Source organism: Otolemur garnettii, unplaced genomic scaffold, assembly GCF_000181295.1.
Source record: "Otolemur garnettii isolate 467f Iridium unplaced genomic scaffold, OtoGar3 scaffold00357, whole genome shotgun sequence".
NCBI classification, from domain to species: domain Eukaryota; kingdom Metazoa; phylum Chordata; class Mammalia; order Primates; family Galagidae; genus Otolemur; species Otolemur garnettii.
Genome location: NW_003852752.1, coordinates 73,851 through 95,886, shown reverse-complemented (window position 1 = coordinate 95,886; position 22,036 = coordinate 73,851). Strand labels below are relative to the sequence as shown.

General features: G+C 33.2%; 1 protein-coding gene and 2 long non-coding RNA genes across 6 annotated transcripts in view; 1 reads left to right on the top strand and 2 right to left on the bottom strand.

Moving 5' to 3' along the window:
- Positions 1-10,164, bottom strand: part of CFH (complement factor H) — a 167,828-nt gene extending 157,664 nt beyond the window's left edge. The window contains exon 1 of one of the 4 annotated variants that reach the window (XM_023509099.1): positions 9,968-10,164. In XM_023509099.1, coding sequence (XP_023364867.1) covers positions 9,968-10,025 — 58 coding nt within the window. In that variant the 5' untranslated portion in view covers positions 10,026-10,164. The remainder of the gene's footprint in view (positions 1-9,967) is intronic. The other 3 variants (XM_023509100.1, XM_012813937.2, XM_023509101.1) reach the window with 3 other exon arrangements.
- Positions 10,165-11,504: 1,340 nt separating this feature from the next.
- LOC111722769 overlaps positions 11,505-22,036 on the top strand; it is a 38,038-nt gene continuing 27,506 nt past the window's right edge. Inside the window, exon 1 of the long non-coding RNA XR_002771445.1 lies at positions 11,505-11,691. This is a non-coding gene — a long non-coding RNA (uncharacterized LOC111722769). The remainder of the gene's footprint in view (positions 11,692-22,036) is intronic.
- Positions 18,203-22,036, bottom strand: part of LOC111722770 — a 29,675-nt gene continuing 25,841 nt past the window's right edge. The window contains exon 3 of the long non-coding RNA XR_002771446.1: positions 18,203-18,923. This is a non-coding gene — a long non-coding RNA (uncharacterized LOC111722770). The remainder of the gene's footprint in view (positions 18,924-22,036) is intronic.

The window sequence follows — 22,036 nt, the reverse complement described above, 5'->3', positions numbered from 1 at the left end:
AGTTAATTGCTTTTAATAACCATATGTAAAAGACAAGGATACATTTCTTTCACACAATCTTCCTACCACCTTCTCATAATATTTACCTTATGCATATGTTTACTACATATGAATAATTCTCATATTGATTACCTTTTTTACTTCAAATAATACTTCCGTCAATGTTAAATGGCATCTCTTGATTCTGCTCGTATGAAAAAGATATCACTCCTACTCTATTTCCCCACCTTTCAGCTATGATTTCTAAAATCTTGTTGCACATCACCTGTCACCTTGATCATGAAACAGCCGACTAACTATTCTCCAATCCTTAGCTCCCTGTTCTTCCAATCTATTCTCCAAAGAGCAACCAGTGATTTTTGCAAATTTGGTCACATGATACCTGTGATTCAAATTCTTCTATGACTTCTCCCTCTACTTGTAGGACATACCTAACTCCTACCTTGCCTGGGATCCCCTTATCTGCCTCGTGCCATTCTCTCTAATTTGATCTTGTCACATGTCCCATTTACTTACTCTGCCAAGGCCACTTTGATTTTGTTGTTTGTATTTTGTTCAGCTTTTCAAACTTTTAAAATCTTAGATATTTTACACACATTGTTTTCCCCTCCTGGAACAATTTTACTGTGGACTTCTGATGACAGACTTGGTTTCATTTTTCAGGCCCCTGCCTGAATGTATGAGGACTCAAACTGTGAAGACATCCACTTATTTTGAGCCCACAAGACCAGTACATCTGATGTTTACACAGACGACTGCCCCATCTCTGTTTGCTCTTCGCCCCCACTTCACTTCCTTCACAACATTGTTCAAAATTCTACAACTAATTTTCTGTTTGCTAGTATCTAATATATCCCTGCCTCCATCAAAATGTCAACTCCTCCAAAATGTGGAACATCTCTAGTTTTCATAGTTAGTGAAATAATTTTCATTAATGTTCAGATATTTACTTTTCAGATACATTTTTCTGTCTATTTCTGTTCTAATCCTGAATATCTCATCAGCTTATGTATGTCATAACAAAAATATTTAAAGTAATGACTCACTGTATTGGGTTGTAACGATAATTAGGCATTTCTGTGACATGACTTTTATTTACCTGGATTGAACCAAATGTCCAAGCTCAGTTAAATCACATTCTCAAACATTTCTAATTAGACAACAAAGAGTTATTTTAGCTTAAGTAATCAAACTGTCAGCATATGTGTGTAAGAACCACATTTGCTTGACTTAAATTGGAAGTGCTTGAAGAAAATAGGGCAAGGGCTTATTTTGTAAGTACCATAAAAATATTTTCAAAAGCGTGGAAACATGTTTGCAGTATGATTTACCTTATAACTTTAAGAAAAATTAGTCATATTGAGGAGATGAGCTAAGATGGTGCTATAGTGGCAGTCCCCTTGCTGCCTCTCCTGACAATAGCAGAGAGAAATGCACGGAGGCACTGTCATTCAGATTGTCTTGTTCAGAAACAGTGTTTGAGAACACTATTGATACTACTATTCAACATAGTGCTGGAAGTCCTAGTCAACACAATCAGCCAAGAGAATGATATCAAGGGTATCCAAATGTGGGAAGAAGAGGTCAAACTTTTGCTCTTTATTGATGATATGATCTTATATTTGGAAAATCCCAGAGACTCAACTATGAGACTCCTAGAAGTGATGAAGAACTAGAATGATATCTCCGGATATAATACTAATGTTCACAAATCAGAAGTCTTCATATACACCAAAAACAGTCAAGCCAAGAATCAAATTGAAGTCAAAATACCCTTCTCAATAGCTTCCAAGAAAAGGAAATAACTTGGAATCTACTTGAAAAACAATGTGAAGAATATCTACAGAGAGAACTATGAAACCCCAAGAAAAGAAATAGCAGGAGACATTAACAAATGGAAGTACATTCCATGCTCATGGTGAGGAAGAATCAATATTGCTAAAATGTCTATACTACCCAAAGCAATCTACAGATTTAAGGCATACCCCACTGAAACACAAACCTCATACTTTGAAGGACTTGAAAAAATAGTTTAATGTTTCATATGGAACTAGAATAAAACATAAATGGACAACAGAATTCTATGAAATGTAAACAAATCTGGAGGCATCACATTACCAGACCTCAGGTTATACTATTAATACAAGTCTATTGTATTAATGGTACTCGAATAGAGACATGGATCTGTGGAACAGAAGAGAGACCTAAAGGTGAAACCAGTCTCATATCATGATCTGATCTTTGATAAACCAAACAAAAGCATACATTGGAGAAAATAATCCCTATTTAATGAATGGTGCTGGAAGAACTGGTTAGCCACATAAGACTGAAACTGGACCCACACCTTGAACCACTTTCAAAAATTAACTCACGTGGATAAAAGACTTAAATCTAAGCCACAAAATGATAAAAACCCTAGAGGAAAGTCTGGGAAAAACTCTTAACAATATTGACCTTGGGAAAGAATTTATGAAAAAGACTTCAGAGGTAATCACAATAATAAAAATAAACAAATGGGACTTAAGCTGAAAAGCTTATGCACAGCTAAGGACACAACAAACAAAAAGACAACCTTCAGCCTGAGAAAAGATATTTGCATGATATAAATATGACAAAGAGTTGGTAACTAGAATCCACAGAGAACTCAAGTAAATCAACAACAAAAAAAAAAAAAGAGAGAGAGAGAGAGAAACAATCCCATTTATCACTGGGCAAGAGACATGAACAGAAATTTCTCGGAGGAACATAGATGAATGGCTAACAGACATTTGAGAAAATCCTCATTATCCCTAATCATTCATGAAATGCAGATCAAAATCACCCTGAGATACCGCCTAACCCCAGTGAGAATAGCCCAAAACACAAAGTCTCAAAGCTGCAGATACTGGCGTGGATGTAGGGAGAAGGGAAGATGTTTACATTGTTGGTATACCTTTTTGGAAAGAAATATGGAACCCTCAAAGAAAGAAAAGTAGACCTCCCATTTGATACCATAGTGCTATTACAAGACATCTACCCAGAAGAAAGAAAAATCATTTTACCATAAGGACATTTGCACTTGAATGTTTACAGCAGCTTAATTCACAATTGCAAAGATGTAGAAACAATCTAAGTGCCCACCAACCCATGAATGAATTAATAAACTGTGCCATATGTATACCATAAACAAGGATGGAGACTTTGTCTCTTTTGTACTGATCTGAAAGGATTTGGAGAACATTTTCCAATGGAAAGTCAGGCATCTCATGTACTCCATACTAAGTTGAAACTAGTTGATTAACAACTACAGGCTCACATGACAGAAACATACAACTAAATTGAAAAAGTGGGGGTTGGTAAGTTCCCACCTAATGGGTACAATGTACAGGTATATGGCACACTTCCTGGGTGAAGGACTCAACTACAACTTGGACAATACCTTACAAATGCAAACAGTGTAACCTAATTGTATGTATCCTCATATTAACTTGAAAATAAAAGAGGTAAAAAAAAGTCATCTCATTTTTGTGGTTTTAGGTTAATGAGTAAACTAAATTTCTCATATGTAAGTATTTATGTGGGTTCAAACATTGGCTATTTCAATATATGTATTTAGAGTCATTTAATTGCCAATTGACATTTGGGTGAAGTTTTGTTCACTTGGATTTATTTTCCAATTTAAAATTCCTTTCAGACTTTGAATAAGGAGTAGGAATGGATTTAACTATTGGACAAGAATAGGAATGCTTTTGGTTTAATTTCAGGGGCATGGTAGTAGAATTGTGGTCAAAGCCAAAAACAAACATACTTGAAATTTTAATATTGATAATTTACCTATTTTTTTAACTCTCATATTTTAAAGGGATATTATTGACATACAAACAGAGCTAATTACTTATTGACATATAAATACATAATTACTTATACATAATACACTGAATTACATATTTACTTATTTCAATGTTACTATGTCTCTAAATTGCTTTTGAAAGTGTTTTTATCCAAATGAAATAGATCATGATAAAATATATCTTTGAGAAAAAATTAATCATATTGTACAATATTGCTTTGGTAGACTAAAGTTGGTCTTTTTGTTAAATAACCCTAGTTTCTTCAAAATTATTTTTCGGAAAAAAAGAACAGGAGATATTATTTTTAAGACAGCCTACTTCAAACTTAGTAGATGTTAGCTTATATTATAAAGCAAAATTACAAAATCAACTTAGCAGTAAATAAACTAATGAAAAAATGGAAATAGTAGAATAGTTTGCATTCGATTTCTTTCCTATTTTCTAACCATATACGCTGATATTATTTATGTAGTCATCCAGTACAGGCAAAATTTGCACATACTTAATAATGAAGGGTAATTTGGGAAGTAATAGGTATACCAGTGTAAAAAAGCAAGTTGTAATAAATAATTTTTCAAAGAAATAAACTCTAGACAAAGACCAGAGGTTATACTGCATTACATAAGCATTTGAAGAAATAGGATTCGATTTTTTAAATATAAAGAGATAATTGTACAATTTCTTCTTAAATTTTTCAACAGTGAAAAAGAGCACAAAGATAATTCTAGGATCATAAAAGGCAAATAGGGGAACAGGTGACAGCCATAAGAAATTGGGCAGAATAACAAGCACATCATAATTAAGGTTGTAACAAGTTACTATCAAAAGACAGGTTGAAATTCCACAAGTTTCTTTAAATGTGTAGCATTTGAAAAGCTAATTTCTAACACCAAAGTTAGTGTCTTAAAATAAATTGTAAGAATATACAGAATGAGTTTTCATTAGGCCTGAGGGGGAGCTTAGCCACTGGGTGTCATTGAAATGAGTACCCTGACAATTTTCTGGCAGGAATGATTTATCAATTGATTAACCAAATGGGATCTTGGATATACATACTAAGAAAAAAATGGATAAAACACACAGTATACTAAGTTTTACCAAGTAGTCCTTGTGGAAAAGTTGGAAATATGGGGATGTTTTTTGTCTTCTAGTTTTACAGAACTACTCTCAGTTCTCTTATATGGGCTTGGTGTTTTCCTTAGTCTTTAATGTCTGTCTTGTCTTCCTTACCTGGCTAATTCCTACTCAACTTTCAAAACCTCCCCAAGATACAAATCTCACCCTTGACATTTCTCTCTTCATTCCACCTCTTACAAGCCTACTCTCCACTGCTACCTTACTTTATCCACCAATCCCAATTTGGGTTATTTGTTTTATCTAAATAATCCTGTATCTTTTGCTTATCTCAGTAATCAGAGTTTATGTGATAAAAACAATATGTCAATATAATAAAATAAAATACTCATTCTTTCCATTTTCCACACTAAATGCACTGTTTTGGAAAATGATTGCCATCATACCTAGCACTTAGCAGTCACACAAAAAATGAACATTGCTTGAATAGAAGAAAGAAAGAATGAATGAATAAAAATAAAACTATATGGAAACCTTTACATCATAACTATAGATTATGGAGAACCCATGGAAAGGGAATAGTAGACAGTAACAAAGGTAAAATATCAGAGAAGACAAGGGGACAACTGTGTAGTTCACTTAAAGCTCCATAACATGAACCCTGGAAACTAGCAGCTATAAATCCACTGAACATCTAGTCTATTTGTTCTAAGTTTAAATTTATGTTATAGTTTTTGAAGTCATATATTGCTTAATTTAGCTGAAAAATAAACCCTTTTAGGAAAGAATATTTCTATAATTGTTTTTCTATCCATTTCCAGTTAACAAGGCTGATGAGAAATTTGGTTTTAAATTAAAATGTTAAAACAAATAAAAGTGCTCTGTCTAATATTTTTTTTCTGTCATTATTTTGTGAGGTTTTTTTTCCTGCTCAGTTACTTTGCTTTCTTTGAACCATTTTTATAATGCCTCCTTATAATTTCAAGCTAAAATGCAATTCTTTTTTTCCAATTACATCATGCCCTTTTCATGCACTGTGTTCTGAGACTCATTAAAGTTGTTAAGTAGGTAAGGTACGCATTAGTTAACTGAGCACAGAATAGGTTGGTTGGCAGAATCTCAAAGGCCTGGGCAGGTGGGGAGTGGTGTGAGGAGGGAGGTGGGGTAGGCATAGCTGGGAACGAGAGAAAGTGGCAAAGACTACAGAATGAGTAATTAGGGACTGAGCAAATAAAAGTGGGTCAGTTTAGACTTTGGATTAGACCTTAGCAGCAAAGGCCACAAACCAACAAACAAAGAATATTTACTAATCTGCTTGTGAACTTAACATTTGGAACTTACTTCTACCTAAGAATTTTTTAGTTTGAAATACTTAGATATTTCAGTTTTAGTTTAAAATTATATGCAGGCAAAAGAATAGCACATGCATTCCCAGGATATGCCTAAACTTAAAATAAGCAAGACTCGCCTTGGCAGCCGTCTCCCTCGCGTGCCATTCCTCTGGGCATTTTCTCTACCCCTTTTCACAGCATTTGCTATAGCATTTCACCCAGCAGCTCTGTCCTATCTGGGAATACCTCATCTCCCAGAAACTCTTCATCTTATTCTTACCCTCATCGTCATCCATTTCTGCTCTCACCCACTAAAATTATTAAAGGTAAGTTATCAGGCTATAACAATTCACAGCAAGTGATGGTGAATGATACAAAATTTAATTATTCTATGGTATTTATTTAGTGTATTTGTCATTACATGCAAATTATAAATTGGTTTAATTTAGAATAAATCAATATCAACATGTAAAGCGTTCAAGAGGGGAGAAGATAGTGAAGAAAACTGTGCCATTTGTACAACTTTAAATCACACCATATAGATAAATTGTCCTACTGCCATCTCTGAAAACATGAGGTTTTTGTGGAGGGAGGGAGAATCCTTATTTATCACTCTGAAATTCAAACATAGAATTTAGGATTACATATACTATCACAAGTTTTCTGAATTAGACAATAATATGTAACAAACACATATCCCTATAGGAAGTAATTTTTATTGATTTGTAATTAATTTTTATAATATTTATAATACTACTTTTTCCATACTAAGTTTATTATTTTGCCTGCATATAATTTTAAATTAAAACTGAAAGTATTGCAAACTAAAAGTGAAAATCATCTTATACTTTAAACTATATAATATATTAAGAATTGTCCCTTTTCTGGAATAAAATCTTTGATCTATAATATCTCTGAGGGCCTAAAAGAACATTTTTGCCCTCTAAGTCTCCAGGATTAGAAAATATATCTCCCAAAACAACACAGTCAGTATTTACTTGGAAATGTTTCAGTAGAGTTTTAATTTACTCACTTTACTCATCCTAGAATTTCTGGGCCATGGCCTAATTTTATATACATGTATTACACAATTTTTGGATCTTAAATCTTAAAAACTGCTTGAGAAGCTTTGTTATGATATACTCTAAAATCCTGGATACATGTGGTATGATTGAGAAACTGTTATTTCAAAATTTGTCCTGAAAATCTGGGACCCGACTCTTGGTAGCCTGAGGTGACCCCTTGAGCCAGGACCTTTTACAAGGCAAGCTAACACTTCTCCACAACTAGGACTGTGAATGCAGACAGAGCATTGCACTAAAAGGTATATGTAGTCCTCAACAAATTTAAAAGGGGAAACAAATAGCTGAATTTATAAATTATTACTGTTGGTTATTATTCTTCCTTAGTAATGAAAAGTATTTTGGGGGGAAATGTTCATTCTTAGCAGGCCAGAAACAATTTAGAAAATGCAACAATTTTGTCTTGTTAAATAAAGCAGATTGTGATAGTATTCCTACTACCTTTTTTTTTTTTTAATTTCTCATGTTAGCATTCAGTGTTCAATGTGGGAAATAGAAACAGAACCAAATATTGAAATATATGTGAATATTTTTAATGATCAAGGCTACTCTGAGGCATAAAAATTCTGTTAGGGATGGTAGACTGACAGGATTGATGGACATCTCAAACTTGTTCAGTTTCAGAGACTATTTGGAATACCAGAAATGAAATGGGAGTTCTAAATTCACTGAAAATTTACAGAATTTTTCTCTAAAGGCTTGTGTTACATGTGCTTTATGAAAATTATGATGCTAATGACCTAAGCATTGCTTAACATTCTTAAATTGTGCTTTATTTATTAGGAAATAATCGGATTTATATATTTTTAACCATAACAAATATAGTGGTAATGCTCAATTCCCCAGCAGAAACTGATAACACGTTTAAACACACATTGCTGAAAATAAAATTCAAGTGAAGCAAGTCAGCAATAATCAACCATATGAATGAGGAGTAGAGATCACCATTTAAGTATACAGATATTTCGTTGCACTCTATTTTAGTAATATTACAAATTCCACCTTGTAATAACTTAAGCAGTTTAATTAAACTTGGCATTGATTCTTCATTTTTAATTTTTTTTAGTTTTTGGCTGGGGTCAGGTTTGAACCCACCACTTCTGGTATATGGGGCCGGCGCCCTACTGCTTGAGCCACAGGGACCACTCTGGTTCTTCATTTTTAAAAATTAGTTAGAAATAGGGCCGTGACTATGACTCAAAGGAGTAGGGCGCCAGCCCCATATGCCAGAGGTGGCGGGTTCAAACCCTGCCCTGGCCAAAAACTGCAAATAAAAAAAAGAAATTAGTTAGAAATAATATAAGTCTTCCTTCCATGATATGATAGCTACAAAAACGTGAGTAAACAGTATGTAAACAGTGGAACATTAAGAGCATTCCCTTAAAGGAATCAATAAGAAAAACATTTATTCAAAATAACAGAGAAGGATGTTTTTTATGATTTGACAACATTAACATTTTTCTAGAACTCTTGTCCATTGTACAATGTAAAAATGTTTAATTTTTAAATTATATTGTAATATATATGTCAGAAGACGATTGTCTTCCTCATTTAAACGATGGCTGCATGTAAGGTTTACCAGCTAAGTTTCAAGCAATAGTATATTAGAACATGCAATTGAAAAAAGTCTCAACATTTCCTAAAATATTAAAACATTTAAATAAGTTGTTTAGAAAATTACTAAAGGATACAGCTATTAAAAAAAAATCTGCCTTCATTTTCTAGAGTGGAAGACTCTCAAGGACAGAAGTATTTTGTTATTTCCTCAGTTCCTAGAGGCTGTGCAGTAGATACTCCAGCAAAATTTATTGACTAAGTGAAAAGTTTTGGGAAATTATATAAATAATATGTAATTTATTTGGTCTAAAAAATGTTGATCAAATATCTATCATGTAACTAGTTACCGATCATGAAAGAAAAAAGAAAACTTCCTCTAAGAATAAACTTTTTAATCTACCAACAAGCAGTGATATAGTTAAATTTAATCATGAATCCAGAGATTACGTCAGTGAGATCAGAACAAAAATGCCTACACTCATATTTGCTACTCCAAAAGACTGAGCTTCAAAAATATATCTTATATACAACTAGTGAGGGGGAAATAAAGCTTATTGAACAACTTAGATGGTATAAATATTGTATAATAAATTATGTATCAAATTTATTTACATCTTGAAAATACATGCTTGTTACAAGAGTTTTAAGGCCACAGCAATATCAGTGGCAAATGATAATTTTTTTCTTCAGGAAGAGTTAAAGTTATCTGAAATGAATCTACTAATTATATGATTTGAAGGTTTTTATTGACTATGTTCACATACTTCTTAATACATTCACAGAAAGCATTTTGTTGAAACTTCTAAGCAAAGAAGGTAAATCAAATTTTATGATAATTACCAGAAAATCATCTATTATGGCATTTTCTTAAATTTTACATTTAAAAAGATTATGATGAATAATCCAATCCACCATTCAAGTAAAGTACTTACATTTTTCAAATTTAATGTCAAAAGCCACTCAAATCCTAAGTTACAGAATAGAAACTAAAGAACTTTTTCTGAATCAAAGTTTTATTACCACTGTGAAAAGTACCATTAGCAAATGTTTTATAATATGGTCATAGGAAAATATCTACCTTTTTTAATCTTACCTTCTGCTACACAAACAGTCCATAAAATAAGCCAAATAATCTCTGCTGGAAATCTCATTTTTTAGATCTTTCAGGAGTACATTTAAGAGCTGACACTGCTCACACAGCCCGGTTCTCCTCTTCTGAAAATTGTGATCAATGCAGGAAAGTCCTTTCTTCAAAAGGACGTTGAAATTAGATGCTCCACCCCTCAGGAAGTTTTGCAAAATAAACAAAAAAATCAACCACAAAGCCCAGCAGTGCCAGAGTTTGAATCAGATTCTCAGTGCACTCCCACTGAATGTTAATGCTATGACCAGCTCCTGGAGCTGTTCTCATGAACCCAGGCATGGTCTCCGCTGGACCGTGTTCAGGTTCTTGGAATGTGCAAAGGAGTGGCTGGCGACATCCTCTGGATTTCATAAACCCTCCAGCTATTCAAAAAATCCATTCATGTCTATTGCACAAAAGATAACAGAAGCTCTTTTAAAAATAATTTACAAAACTTCTGCTTAGGCAATGTTTTCACAATTAATACCCAGACACCATGTGTAAACTTAGTCCAAAAAGTAGTGCTGGTTGATTTCTCGGAGGGGTCTGCTTTTACAGCAATTCATGAAATTAGCTTTCTAAAGACTTTCTGTATATGTATGTGAAGAAACTGGCTCAGTCTCATTTAATATAAATGGGTTTAATAGTTCAAAAATCAAGATTAAAATGCTTTGCTTTGAACTATAATATGTAGAAAGAAAACAATAATTAAATGATTTGCTGAATGCTGAGGTGAAGACAGCTATGCAATCAATAGCTTGCTCAGAACACGAAACATCACTATCTCCCAGACAATCCCAATTTCTTTAGCCAATACTCTTCCCACTCCACGCACATGGTAACCATTATTCTGGTCTCTAAGAACGTGGAATAGATTTGCTTGGCTTTGTACTTTACAAAAATGGAAAAAAGCTATGTACTCTTGTGTCCATCGCCAAAAATTATGTTTAGGGCATTCAGCCACATTGTCACAGATAGTTATAGATTGCTAAATCTTACTGCTTTATGATATTCCATTTTTTGAATATTCCACATTTTATTTATCTATGTGCCTATTAATGAATACTTGAGTAGATTGTAGTTTGGAACTAATATGAATAGTGCTGCTGTTGATACAGGATCTGAAACTGGGATCCCACCTAAAAGCCAAGTGGATTCTTGCCTTTCTGTGCTAAATAATTCAAGAGCAAGCTGACAGAGTAAAGCAAAAGCATGTTTACTGAAGTAAAAAAGGAACAGAAGGAAGGCTTGCCCCATAAGCAGAGCACAACTATCGTTCAGAGCAACAAAAAGTAGCAATTTCTGAGTTTCTGAAGTCTTATTTTGTATCTTCTATTTAGTTTTATGTTAGGCAAAGGGAGAATTATTAATAGGATTTTTGGGAAAGGAGTGGAGAGTTCCCGGAACTGAGTGTCCCTTCCTCTTTTAAACTGTACAGGGTAATTGCCATGACCTTTGTAAACTGTCATGCTGTGGGTAGGAGTTTCTTTTCGTGTAAGCAGGGTATAATAAGCTGTGGAAGCACTGAGGTCATTTTTTTGTTGCCATCTTGACTGTAGGTGGTTTTGGCCAGTTTCTTCACCACATCTGGTTTTATCAGAGACTTTGGTTTGGGTCTTGTGACTTTATGGAGCAGGGCCTGTTCTTTCCGTATCTCACTGTGAATATTCTGTGTTTTCTGGTAAATATTTCAGGTGAGTACATACTTGGGCGTTGAATATTAGGGCATAATCGGTGAATATATTCAAGTGTAGCAGATGACATTGACAATTTTCCAAAGGGCTTATAATGATTGATGCTCCTATTAGCAGTTGGAGCATTATTTGCAACAACACTTAGTAATTTCAATCTTTGTAATTTTAGCCTTTCTGGTGAGAGTAGAGCAATACTTCTTTGGTGTTTTAGTATAAATTATCCTGACAAGTAAAGTAGTGGGACAACTTTCATGTAGTAATTGATCACTTAGGTAACTTCTATGAAGAAGTATTTATTCAAGTTTTTTGTATATTTTTTCTAGTGTCTTATACTTATTGCATTGTAGGAATTCTTTATATATTCTGGATCTGAGAACATTCTTATACATATGTGTTGCAAATACTTTCTTTGAGTCTATAGGTTGTGTTTTAACTCAGGGTTTTTGTCTTTTCATACACAAAATTTCTTAATTTTTAAAATAGAGAGATTTCAAATTTTTTTTCATGATAAGTGCATTTTGCACTGTTCTTTTGCTGCCTTTTTTTTTTTGGAAATGAGTTCACTCTGTTACCCAGGTGAGAGTGCAGTGATCATACTCACAGTAACCTAGAATTCCTGGGTTTAACTGATCCTTCCACAGGTGTGAGCTACCACCCTTAACTCTGTGCTGTTTAATGAAACACTGCTTACCCCAAGACACAATGCTTTCCTTCAAAAACAATTTCATGAATACTTGGATGTTACACTGTGGTTTAAGGGAAGAGTGCACCTGAGCAAAGACCATGAAGAACAGAAAAGTGCAGAGACAAATACAGAATTAATCAGAAGATCAAGGTTGTGGAAGAAGTAAAAGCAGCTTTGAATGAGGAGAGGCTTGAATCCCAGATTAAAAATTTGTGAATTATTTTATGGGCAATGGTGAATCTTTGACAGAACTAACTGAATGCAAAAAATATGTTTGATGCATTTTTAAGCAATATTTATTTTGACAGTTATTTTAGAATAAATGAAGGGAAAGGCCTCAAAAGCATGAATACAAATTAAGTAGATTACTAAATGAATTCATAGTACAACAATTACACAGCATCTCAATGTGAAGAAAAAGGGACAAAACTGATAATTATATGCAAAGATTGATCTCCTATGATGCTAATAAAAGCCTCAGGAATCCTCATTTCAAGAGAGACCATCAAGGAGGGCTCCTAGTGATGTTTCTGCATGATCATGTAGTTTTGTAAAAATTGAAAAGATGCTTTACTTGCAGGAGAATAAGTTATGTCCTCTATCCTGATATCCCCTCATTGTACTTCCATTGAATAAGAGAGTCTGGCATTCAGAGGATACACTGAGAAGTCGGTCAGAGGATGCTATCAGTTTGAGATTAGTGTGGTGTTATTTTCCAACCACAATTATATATAATTTGTTAACTGATATCCCTCCAAGTGTCAGAATGCCTTCCAAAAATACTCCTACCATCTACATGCCAAATCAATTAGCCTGGTGACACAAATTGCTGGGGCTGAAGGCATTTCTCTTTTAGTACCTGTAGACATGCTGGTGTTAGACAATATGTAACAATGGAAGTCTATGGGTATTGAAGGAGAAACAAGATTTAAAAATATGGAGACAATTACCAGATGTGCAAACTTTTAAGTGATTGATTCAGTTCTCATCAATACCTCATAAAAATGTTAACTAATATTAATCATGTCACAAGAACTTTTTTAGTGACCTAAAATTTTGCTTTATGTCAAGAAAATTTGACAGAATATTTTCAAAATTTGGCAATAATCCTTAAAATAAATAGGCAATGCAATCATGAGTAGTGAACCCAAAATTAACTTTTGAATATTTCAATATCCAGTAATAAATTTAAATCAAGCATGCGAGAGGAAAATGAAATGGTTTTTCTATTTTATTTATACTAAAAATACTATAAAACTGTGTCATATAAAGAAATAATCAAAAGAGTATTCAGGCAAGAATGTGAATTTTAAAGGCATCAGAGAGTTTATCAGGGAATTAATACACATATTATGTTCTTTTTCTATGATCTCTCATTGTATTTAATTTGCTTTTTTTAATGATCAGTGATATTGAACAGTTTTCATAAACATGCTAACCACTTTATGTCTTCTTTTAAGAAATGTCCATTCAGGTCCTTCATCCATTTTTTAATCAGATCTTTTTTCTTGCTATTGAGTTCCTTATACATTTGGGATATTAACTGCTTTTCAACTGTGTGGTTTGCAGACAGTTCTTCCCTTTCATGGGCTGTTATTTCATTTCATTGTTTCCCTTGCTTAGCAGCAGCTTTTTAGTTTGATTGAATCATATTTGTCTATTTTTGCTTTTTTTGCCTGTGCTTTCAAAGCAGTATCTCCACCTTCACTCCCCCCCCCGCCGCCCCGCCAAATCACAATGTTGTAGAGCTTTTATCTTGTGTTTTTTTTCTAGTAGTTTTACAGTTTCAGGTCTTATGTTTAAGTGCTTAATACCTTTTTGTTGAGAGGAAATAAAATTTTATTTATTTTTTTAAATTTGTACACACTTTATTACAATTACCATTTCTTTGCATTCTATTCTTTGTCTCCTTTCCTGACACATATTGTTGATTGTTTTCTTTTTTAAAATTCTGTATTAAATCATAACTGTGTACATTAATGCATTTATGGGGTACAATATGCTGATTTGATATACAATGTGGAACGCTTGTGTCTAACTGATTAACATAACTGTTTCCTTGCTTAGTTATTTGTTGTGGTAAAAGCATTCATACTCTGTTCTTAATAGTTTAGAAATGTATCCTTGCATTATGCACATTAATTTGGATCCCCTAAATACCCTCCCTCCTCCCAGCCTTCCCTCTCCCCTCCCCCTCTCTTTCCTCTTCCCTCCTTTCTGGACTATAGTTATGTTTTACCATTCCTATTAATGTGTAGATGATTATATACTGATTTCGTAGTAGTAATGAATACATTGGATAGTTTTTTTCCCCATTCTTGAGATACTTTACTAACAATAATATGTTCCAGCTCCATCCAAGTAAACACAAAAGATGGGAATTCTTCATCTGTTTTTCTTGCATAGTATCTAACCCTTAATACATTTTGAATTGATTCTTATACACATACATGGTGTAAGATAAAGATCCCATTTTATTCTTTGGCATATGGATATCAAGTTTTCTCCATAGCATTTATTGAAGAGTCTGTATTTTCCCCATCATGTGCTCTTGGTACTTTGTTGAAAATTAATTAGCCATAAAGGTAGGGGCTTGTTTCTGGGCTTTGTATCCCATTCCATTGGTTTATACACCTGTTTGTATGCCAGTAACATGTTGTTTTGATTATGATAACTTTATAATATATTATGAAACCAAAAACTGTGATACATATAATTTTGTTCTTTCTGCTAAAACTTATTTTTGATTTTGGTGTATTGTCTGATTTTATATGAATTTTAGGATTTTAAAAATTTCTATACAAATGACATTATGATTTTTATTGGGATTCCATTGAATTGGTAGATCATTTTGGCCAGTACAGAAATTTTAACAATATTAATTCTTCTAATCTATGAACATGTAGTGTCTTTCCATTTCTTTACATTTTCATCAATTTCTTTCATTAGTGTTTTATAGTTTTTGTTATACTTTTTTTTAAAACTCCCTGGTTAAATTTATATCAAATATTTTTTGTTGTTTTTGAAACTGTTTTCTTTTTTTTTTTTTATGTAGTTTATTGTAGGTCTGTAGAAACACTACTAATTTTTGTTTGCCAATTTTGTATCCCACAACTTTATTGAACTATTAGTTCTAACCATTTTTTTTGTGTGGAGTCTTTAGAAATACACACACACATATATAATCATATTGTCAGTAAACAGACATATATAGCATATATATATATCATAATGTCAATAAACAGAAACAATTTTATTTATTCTAAATTTCTCTTGCCTAATTGTTCTGGCTAAGACTTACAGTACTACATTGAAAAGAAGGGTTCAAAGTAAGGGTCATGGTTTTGTTCTTGATCTTAGAGAAAAAAACTTTCAACTTTTCACTGCTAAGTATCTTATAATCTATAGGCTTATCATATATGGCTTTTTTGTGTTGAGGTGCATTTTTTCCATACCTATTCTATTGGATTATTTTTATCAAGAAGGATGTTGACATTTTTCAAATGCTTTTTCTATATCTATTGGGATGATCATATGGTTTTTGTTCTATATTCTGCTAATGTGGTGTATCATATTTATTGATGTTTTTATTTTGAACCATCCTCAGATTCTAGGGATAAAACTCACTTGATCATGGTGAATGATTCTTTCAATATGTTGCTTAATTTACTTTATTAATATATTATCTAGTCTAGGGCTACTCTTTGATGGGATCTTTTTAATTTTTATTTATTTATTTATTATTGTTGAAGATTCATTGAGGGTATAAAGAACCAGATTACACTAATTGCATTTGTTAGGTAAAGCCTGTCTTATAATTGTGTCCTGGCCCCCAAAAGGTGTGTCACACACTGTGACTCCCCACCCTCTCCCTCCTTCCTTCTCTCTGCTATTCCCTTCCCCTACCCCCTGTCTCCTTTCCCCTCTCTGCTCTCCCCTTCCTTCACCTTCCTCCCTCCTTCCGTCTCTCTGCTCTCCCTTTCCCCCACTCCCTACCATGTACTAGGTCATCACCTGTCCTCATATGAGTTTTGAGTACTTAGGATTCTTGCTTCTCTATTCTTGTGATGCTTTATTAAGAATAATGTGTTCCACTTCCATCCAGGTTAATACAAAGGATGTAAAGTCTCCATCTTTTTAATTTTTATTTTGTATTTATTTATTTATTTTTGAGACAGAGTATCATTTTATTGCCCTCAGTAGAGTGCCATGGTGTCACAGTTCATAGCAACCTCCAACTCCTGGGCTTAGGTGATTCTTTGGCCTCAGCCTCCCAAGTTGCTGGGACTACAGGTGCCAGCCACACCTGTCTATTTTTTTGTTGCAGTTTGGCCATGACCAGGTTCGGACCCACCATCCTTAGTATATGGGGCTGGTGCCATACCCACTGAGTCCCAGGTGCTGCCCACTCTCCATCTTTTTTAATGGCTGAATAGTATTCCATGGTATGCATGTACCACAGCTTGTTAATCCATTCCTGGATTGGTGGGCATTTAGGCTGTTTCCACATTTTGGCAATTGTAAATTGAGCTGCAATAAACAGTCTAGTGCAAGTGTCCTTATAGTAAAAGGATTTTTTTCCTTCTGGGTACATGCCCAGTAATGGGATTACAGGATCATCAAATGGGAGGTCTAGCTTGAGGTCTTTGAGGAGTCTTCATATTTCCTTCCACAAGGGTTGTGTTAGTTTACAGTCTCACCAGCAGTGTAAAAGTGTTCCCTTCCTCCACATCCACGCCAGCATCTACAGTTTTGAGATTTTGTGATGTGGGCAATTCTCACTGGGGTTAGAAGATGTCTCTGGGTGGTTTTGATTTGCATTTCTCTAATAATTAGGGATAATGAGCATTTTTCCATATATTTGTTAGCCATTTGTCTGTCTTCTTTAGAGAAGATTCTACTCTCTCTTGCCCATTTATATATGGGATTTTTGACTTTTTTCATGTGAATTAATTTGAGTTCTCTATAGATCCTAGTTATCAAGCTTTAGTCTGATTAAAAATATGCAAATATCCTTTGATGGGAGTCTTTTTATTAATAAATCATTCTCCTACTTGTCATTTCTATTACTTCATGATTCAGTTTTTGTAGGTTGTAATGTCTAGAAATTTATCTATTCTAGGTTATCCAATATTTTACTGTATGATTATTAACTTTTTTAATTTCTGTGGTATCAGCTGTAATGTCTCCTTTGTCATTTCTGATTTTATACTGTATAGTAGAGTCTTCTCTTTATTTTCTTAGTCTAGTAAATGATTGCTGATTGTTTATTTTTTTAAAAATCACCTCTTGGTTTTATTGATTTTTTTTTCTCTTGTTTTTCTAGCCTGAATTTTACTTTTTTCTGCTCCATTCTTTGTTATTTCCTTCTTTTGCTAAATGTGGGCTTACAAGTACTTTGTTCTTTTCTTTCTAGTTCCTTAAGTTTTAATGATAAATTCTTTATTTGATATTTTTGATTTAGACATGTTATAAATATCTCATTTAGAACTCCTTTTACTGCATCTTGTGAATGTTGCAATATTGTGTTTCCATTGTTGTTGGTCTCATGTACTTTTTAAAATTTCCTTTTGATTTGGACAGCTAAACCATAGTGCATTTCCATCATCACAGAAATTTTATGAGATAGAGCTATGTGATATAGTGTTCTAAACTAATTTTCCATTATGTTCAAAAATGGAAAAGGATAATATTTTCCAATGTTGATTTTTATGTATATTCAAAAGAGTGGGATATGAAACATAATTATTATAATTATTAATAATGAAGCTAGTAGGTATCTCTGATAGGTAAAACAGTTTAATTTATTTTTAATGATCACAGATACATGTCATAATTCACATGCACAGATTTAGTCATTTGTTATTCACTTTTTGATTTTTTTTTCACTTGTCATGGGTTCAGGCCTTTCTGTCTATATCCTCACAGAACCACTAGCACGTTAAGTGCACCACTGATGCTAATTAAAGCACAATACAAATTAAAGCAACAAAAGAAAAGATCTGTGAAGAGTCTATTTATCCTTTAATTAATTCAAACTATGACCAGCTTGTTATTTTTGCTCACTTTTCTTGATTTGAGGTTAAATGTTCCTCCCCTTACTGACTCAAATATGTAATAGTCTCTTTCTCTTCTGATAAAAAGAGCTTAAAAGATCCTGAAAACTTTTGTTATCTTTTCTCTTTAATCACATGAACAATAATGCCCCAAAGATCCTACATAAGCATGGCCTAAGATAAAAGTCATCTTTCTGATTTATTTCAGATTATTTCCTCATCTCACCTCCATTCAGAAACCCTAAATATTCTAAAATTCCTTTTCCTACTTCTTAGGAAACTAGTACATTTAGCTTTTCCCAAGGGGACACTGCTAGCACAGTCCAAGTTCATAAGTTCAATAGAGGTGGAGAACAATGACTTTAGGTTTCTTTTACTTCTAGTTCTAAGGAGTTGAAAACACACAAGGTCCTACATTCATATTTATTGCATTTATTTTATTAGGTACATTTCTGGAAGTAGACTGCAGGCTTCTCAAGTAATTCTGCCATCTGAAGAAGAAAAAAATAACATAACCATATCTTTGGCAACTTCCCCAGTTATCTTGGATCATATGCAAAAGCTTTTAAAATCTCCTGAGAAAATCGATTTTTCTACCTTTCCTATACATATTAGCTGCCTCTTCTAATGTCCTCTTTCCCAGGTTCCCAGGTATTATTCTAGGGTGGAACACATACACACAAATGCAAACTTGTGAGTCTTTTCAGGGATATAGTAGAAGTAAGCAAGCAATGCCAAGTGTTTGGCCGTATGCTGACATTGCTTCAACTTTCTAAGCTCTACTGATCTAATGTCAAGGGTTAAGTAATGATTATTTGTTTCAGGTGCTATAAATGTGTTATTTAATTCCCTCAAAAGTCTTATAATATAGTTTTATCATTCCCTTTTTGTGTATAAGAAAGTTGAATTTCAGAGAGGTTTAAGTACCTTGCTTAAGTTAGTAGCTGACCTGAGATTTGAGTCTAGGCTGTTTGGTTCCACAGCTGAACATTTAAACACAAGTCTGCTGTCTTTCTGACTCAAATATGTATTCTTCCCATACTTTGTTACCAGTCTTGGCACTACACAGAGGAAATAAGTCTGGTATTTCCCAGTCTCTCATGAGGACTCATAGAAACATAATTTAATATTTTGTGTAATGATACCTTTTTATCAGAATATAATTGCTTTCTGTAAGTTATCCTTCCAAAAATACCCAATAAATTTGTACTACTACGTATCGGATAGAAGTAATCATTACTTGGGAAAAGCAAAATGTCTTACCTGTGATGTCTAATTAGTAAATGGCTAAAAGTATTATAAATTGTTAGTAGGCATCTATTAATTGAAAGCAAATATTTAATAACCTCAGTAATATAGCCAATTAGATTAGCTTATATGTCATCATTGAAATGGAACTAAAATTCAAAATGATACCTGAGAATCCACATTTGTTCAAATTTTGATACTTACTTTATTTCTGTTTTCTCCCAGAATTAAAAAAAAGGCTATTGCCTTTACCATAATTAATTTTTAAATCAATAGGCAAAAGAAACAAAGCACATGTAAACATCGCACTGGGTATGTGCCTAGGTTAGAGTAGATTAGAGAAAAAATTCTATTTATATATCAAAACAATATAATTTCTGTCAATTCCATTGTTAAAATTTTAATTCCAGTAAGAAATCCTATGCAGTAATAATTATCATGTTACTATATAATATCCCTATTTAATGTCACCAGCAAGTCAACAAAAAGATACTTGATTTAACAGAAAGCTTTTTCTATCAGATATTCCAAGAGAATAAAATCTCATTCACACAGTATTCCTCAAAGAAAAATTAAAGTAATCCTTTGTGGTTTATTTTATAGAAACCTTATAATTTAAAAATAAACTCATATTCATACTCTTAATTCCTTTGAAGTTTCCTTAATAGTATACAAAGTATTATTTTCTCTGCCAATTTGAATGCCAATATAATGAAGAACCCTTAAGATTACATACAAAAATCTACTTTAAAAATTTTTCAAAGATAAAAATTGCATATCTTGAAGGCTACAGTGCCATGGTACCAACATGGTTGAACTGCTGAATAAAAGAGCCAATTACATTTGTCTGTCTTTTTTATATCTAGTCCTCAGCAATGGTCCAAAGTTGGGGTAATTGTAAAGACATTTTTTGTAGAATGCAAAGATAAGGATGACTATTTTTAATTAATCATCTTAAAATGGTTACACTGTTTAAATTTAATAAAATATTAATACTGAGAAAAATATTGATTATACCCAAGCATTTCTACAATGAGATTTGTGATAGATACTTTCTTTTGTTCTTAAAAATAAGTTGCATAAATGAAATATGTCAAGTTTTCTACATGTTAGTCATACTTCAATATTTTTAAAAAACTAAAACAGTGTTTGAAGTCATTTGAAATCTATCCTTAAGAAATAATGGAAGCTGCTAGTTATTGTAATCCCTCTACTAGCAATACCTAACTATGGCCAATACAGGTTTCAGAGCTAGTTGGAGTCAGCTAGAAGTATTTGTCTAGTCTTTATGTTATTTTAAGACTGAACTACATATTGACCTTCGTAACATGAAATGGTATCCTGATTCTCTGCACACAGAGCTGGCTACAAGGAAAAGCTGAGTTAGATTACACAGCAGGGAAAGAAAAAGAGGGAGAAGAGAAAAAGTACCTCTTATTTCAATATGAATGTAACTGTGAAAATGGATGTATATAATATTGGCCAAAATATACTTAGAAAGGAATTTTCTAAAATAGGAGTAAATTTGCAAGGCCACAGATGCTTTGAATTTTTATCTTGCAAGACATTTCAAATTGTTGTCCAAGAATATTACCCTAATTCACAAACTCCCAATAGCACATAAAAGCTTGCATTTTATCATAGACTTGAAAAATGCTTGATGGAAAACTTTTAAGCAATTGTTATATAAGTGAAAATGCATAATTTACTTTTGCTTTGATCAGTCCATTTTGAAAAAATGGTTGAAGATTATGACATTAATCTCTTTATCCCTCAGACACTTCCTGGGCATTTGTCATTTGTTTTGTCTCTGTTTCTATGTAGTTATTCTTTGAGACACCCCCAGTAAGCTTCCTAATCATTTAATCATTTTTAATGTGTTAGTTTCCTAGGGCTACTTTAACAAATTACCAGTAACTGGGTGGTTTAAAACAAAGATATTTATTTTCTGGCAGTTCTGGGTCTAGAGGTTAAATGCCTGAAGTCATGATGTCAGCAGGACAACCTCTAGATGTGACCAAAGTGACAGCTGTCAGTCCCAGTAAATCCTCGGCTTGCAATTGTGTCACTCCAATCTCTGCTTCATCATCACGTGGCCTTCTCTAGTGTGTGTTTGTCTCTGTGTTTCTGTGTCTGAATCTCCCTCTTTTTTTTTTTTTTTAGTAAGGACACCTAATCCAGTATAACCTAATCTTGATTACATCTGTAAGGGCCATATTTTTAAATAAGGTCATGGTCACAATTACTGGCCTGTAGAACTTGAATATAACTTTTGGAGGGGCACATAACTCTATTCACAATGCTTGATGAAAATTCCCCACAGTCTCTTTGATGTATTTGACACTCCCGAATGAGT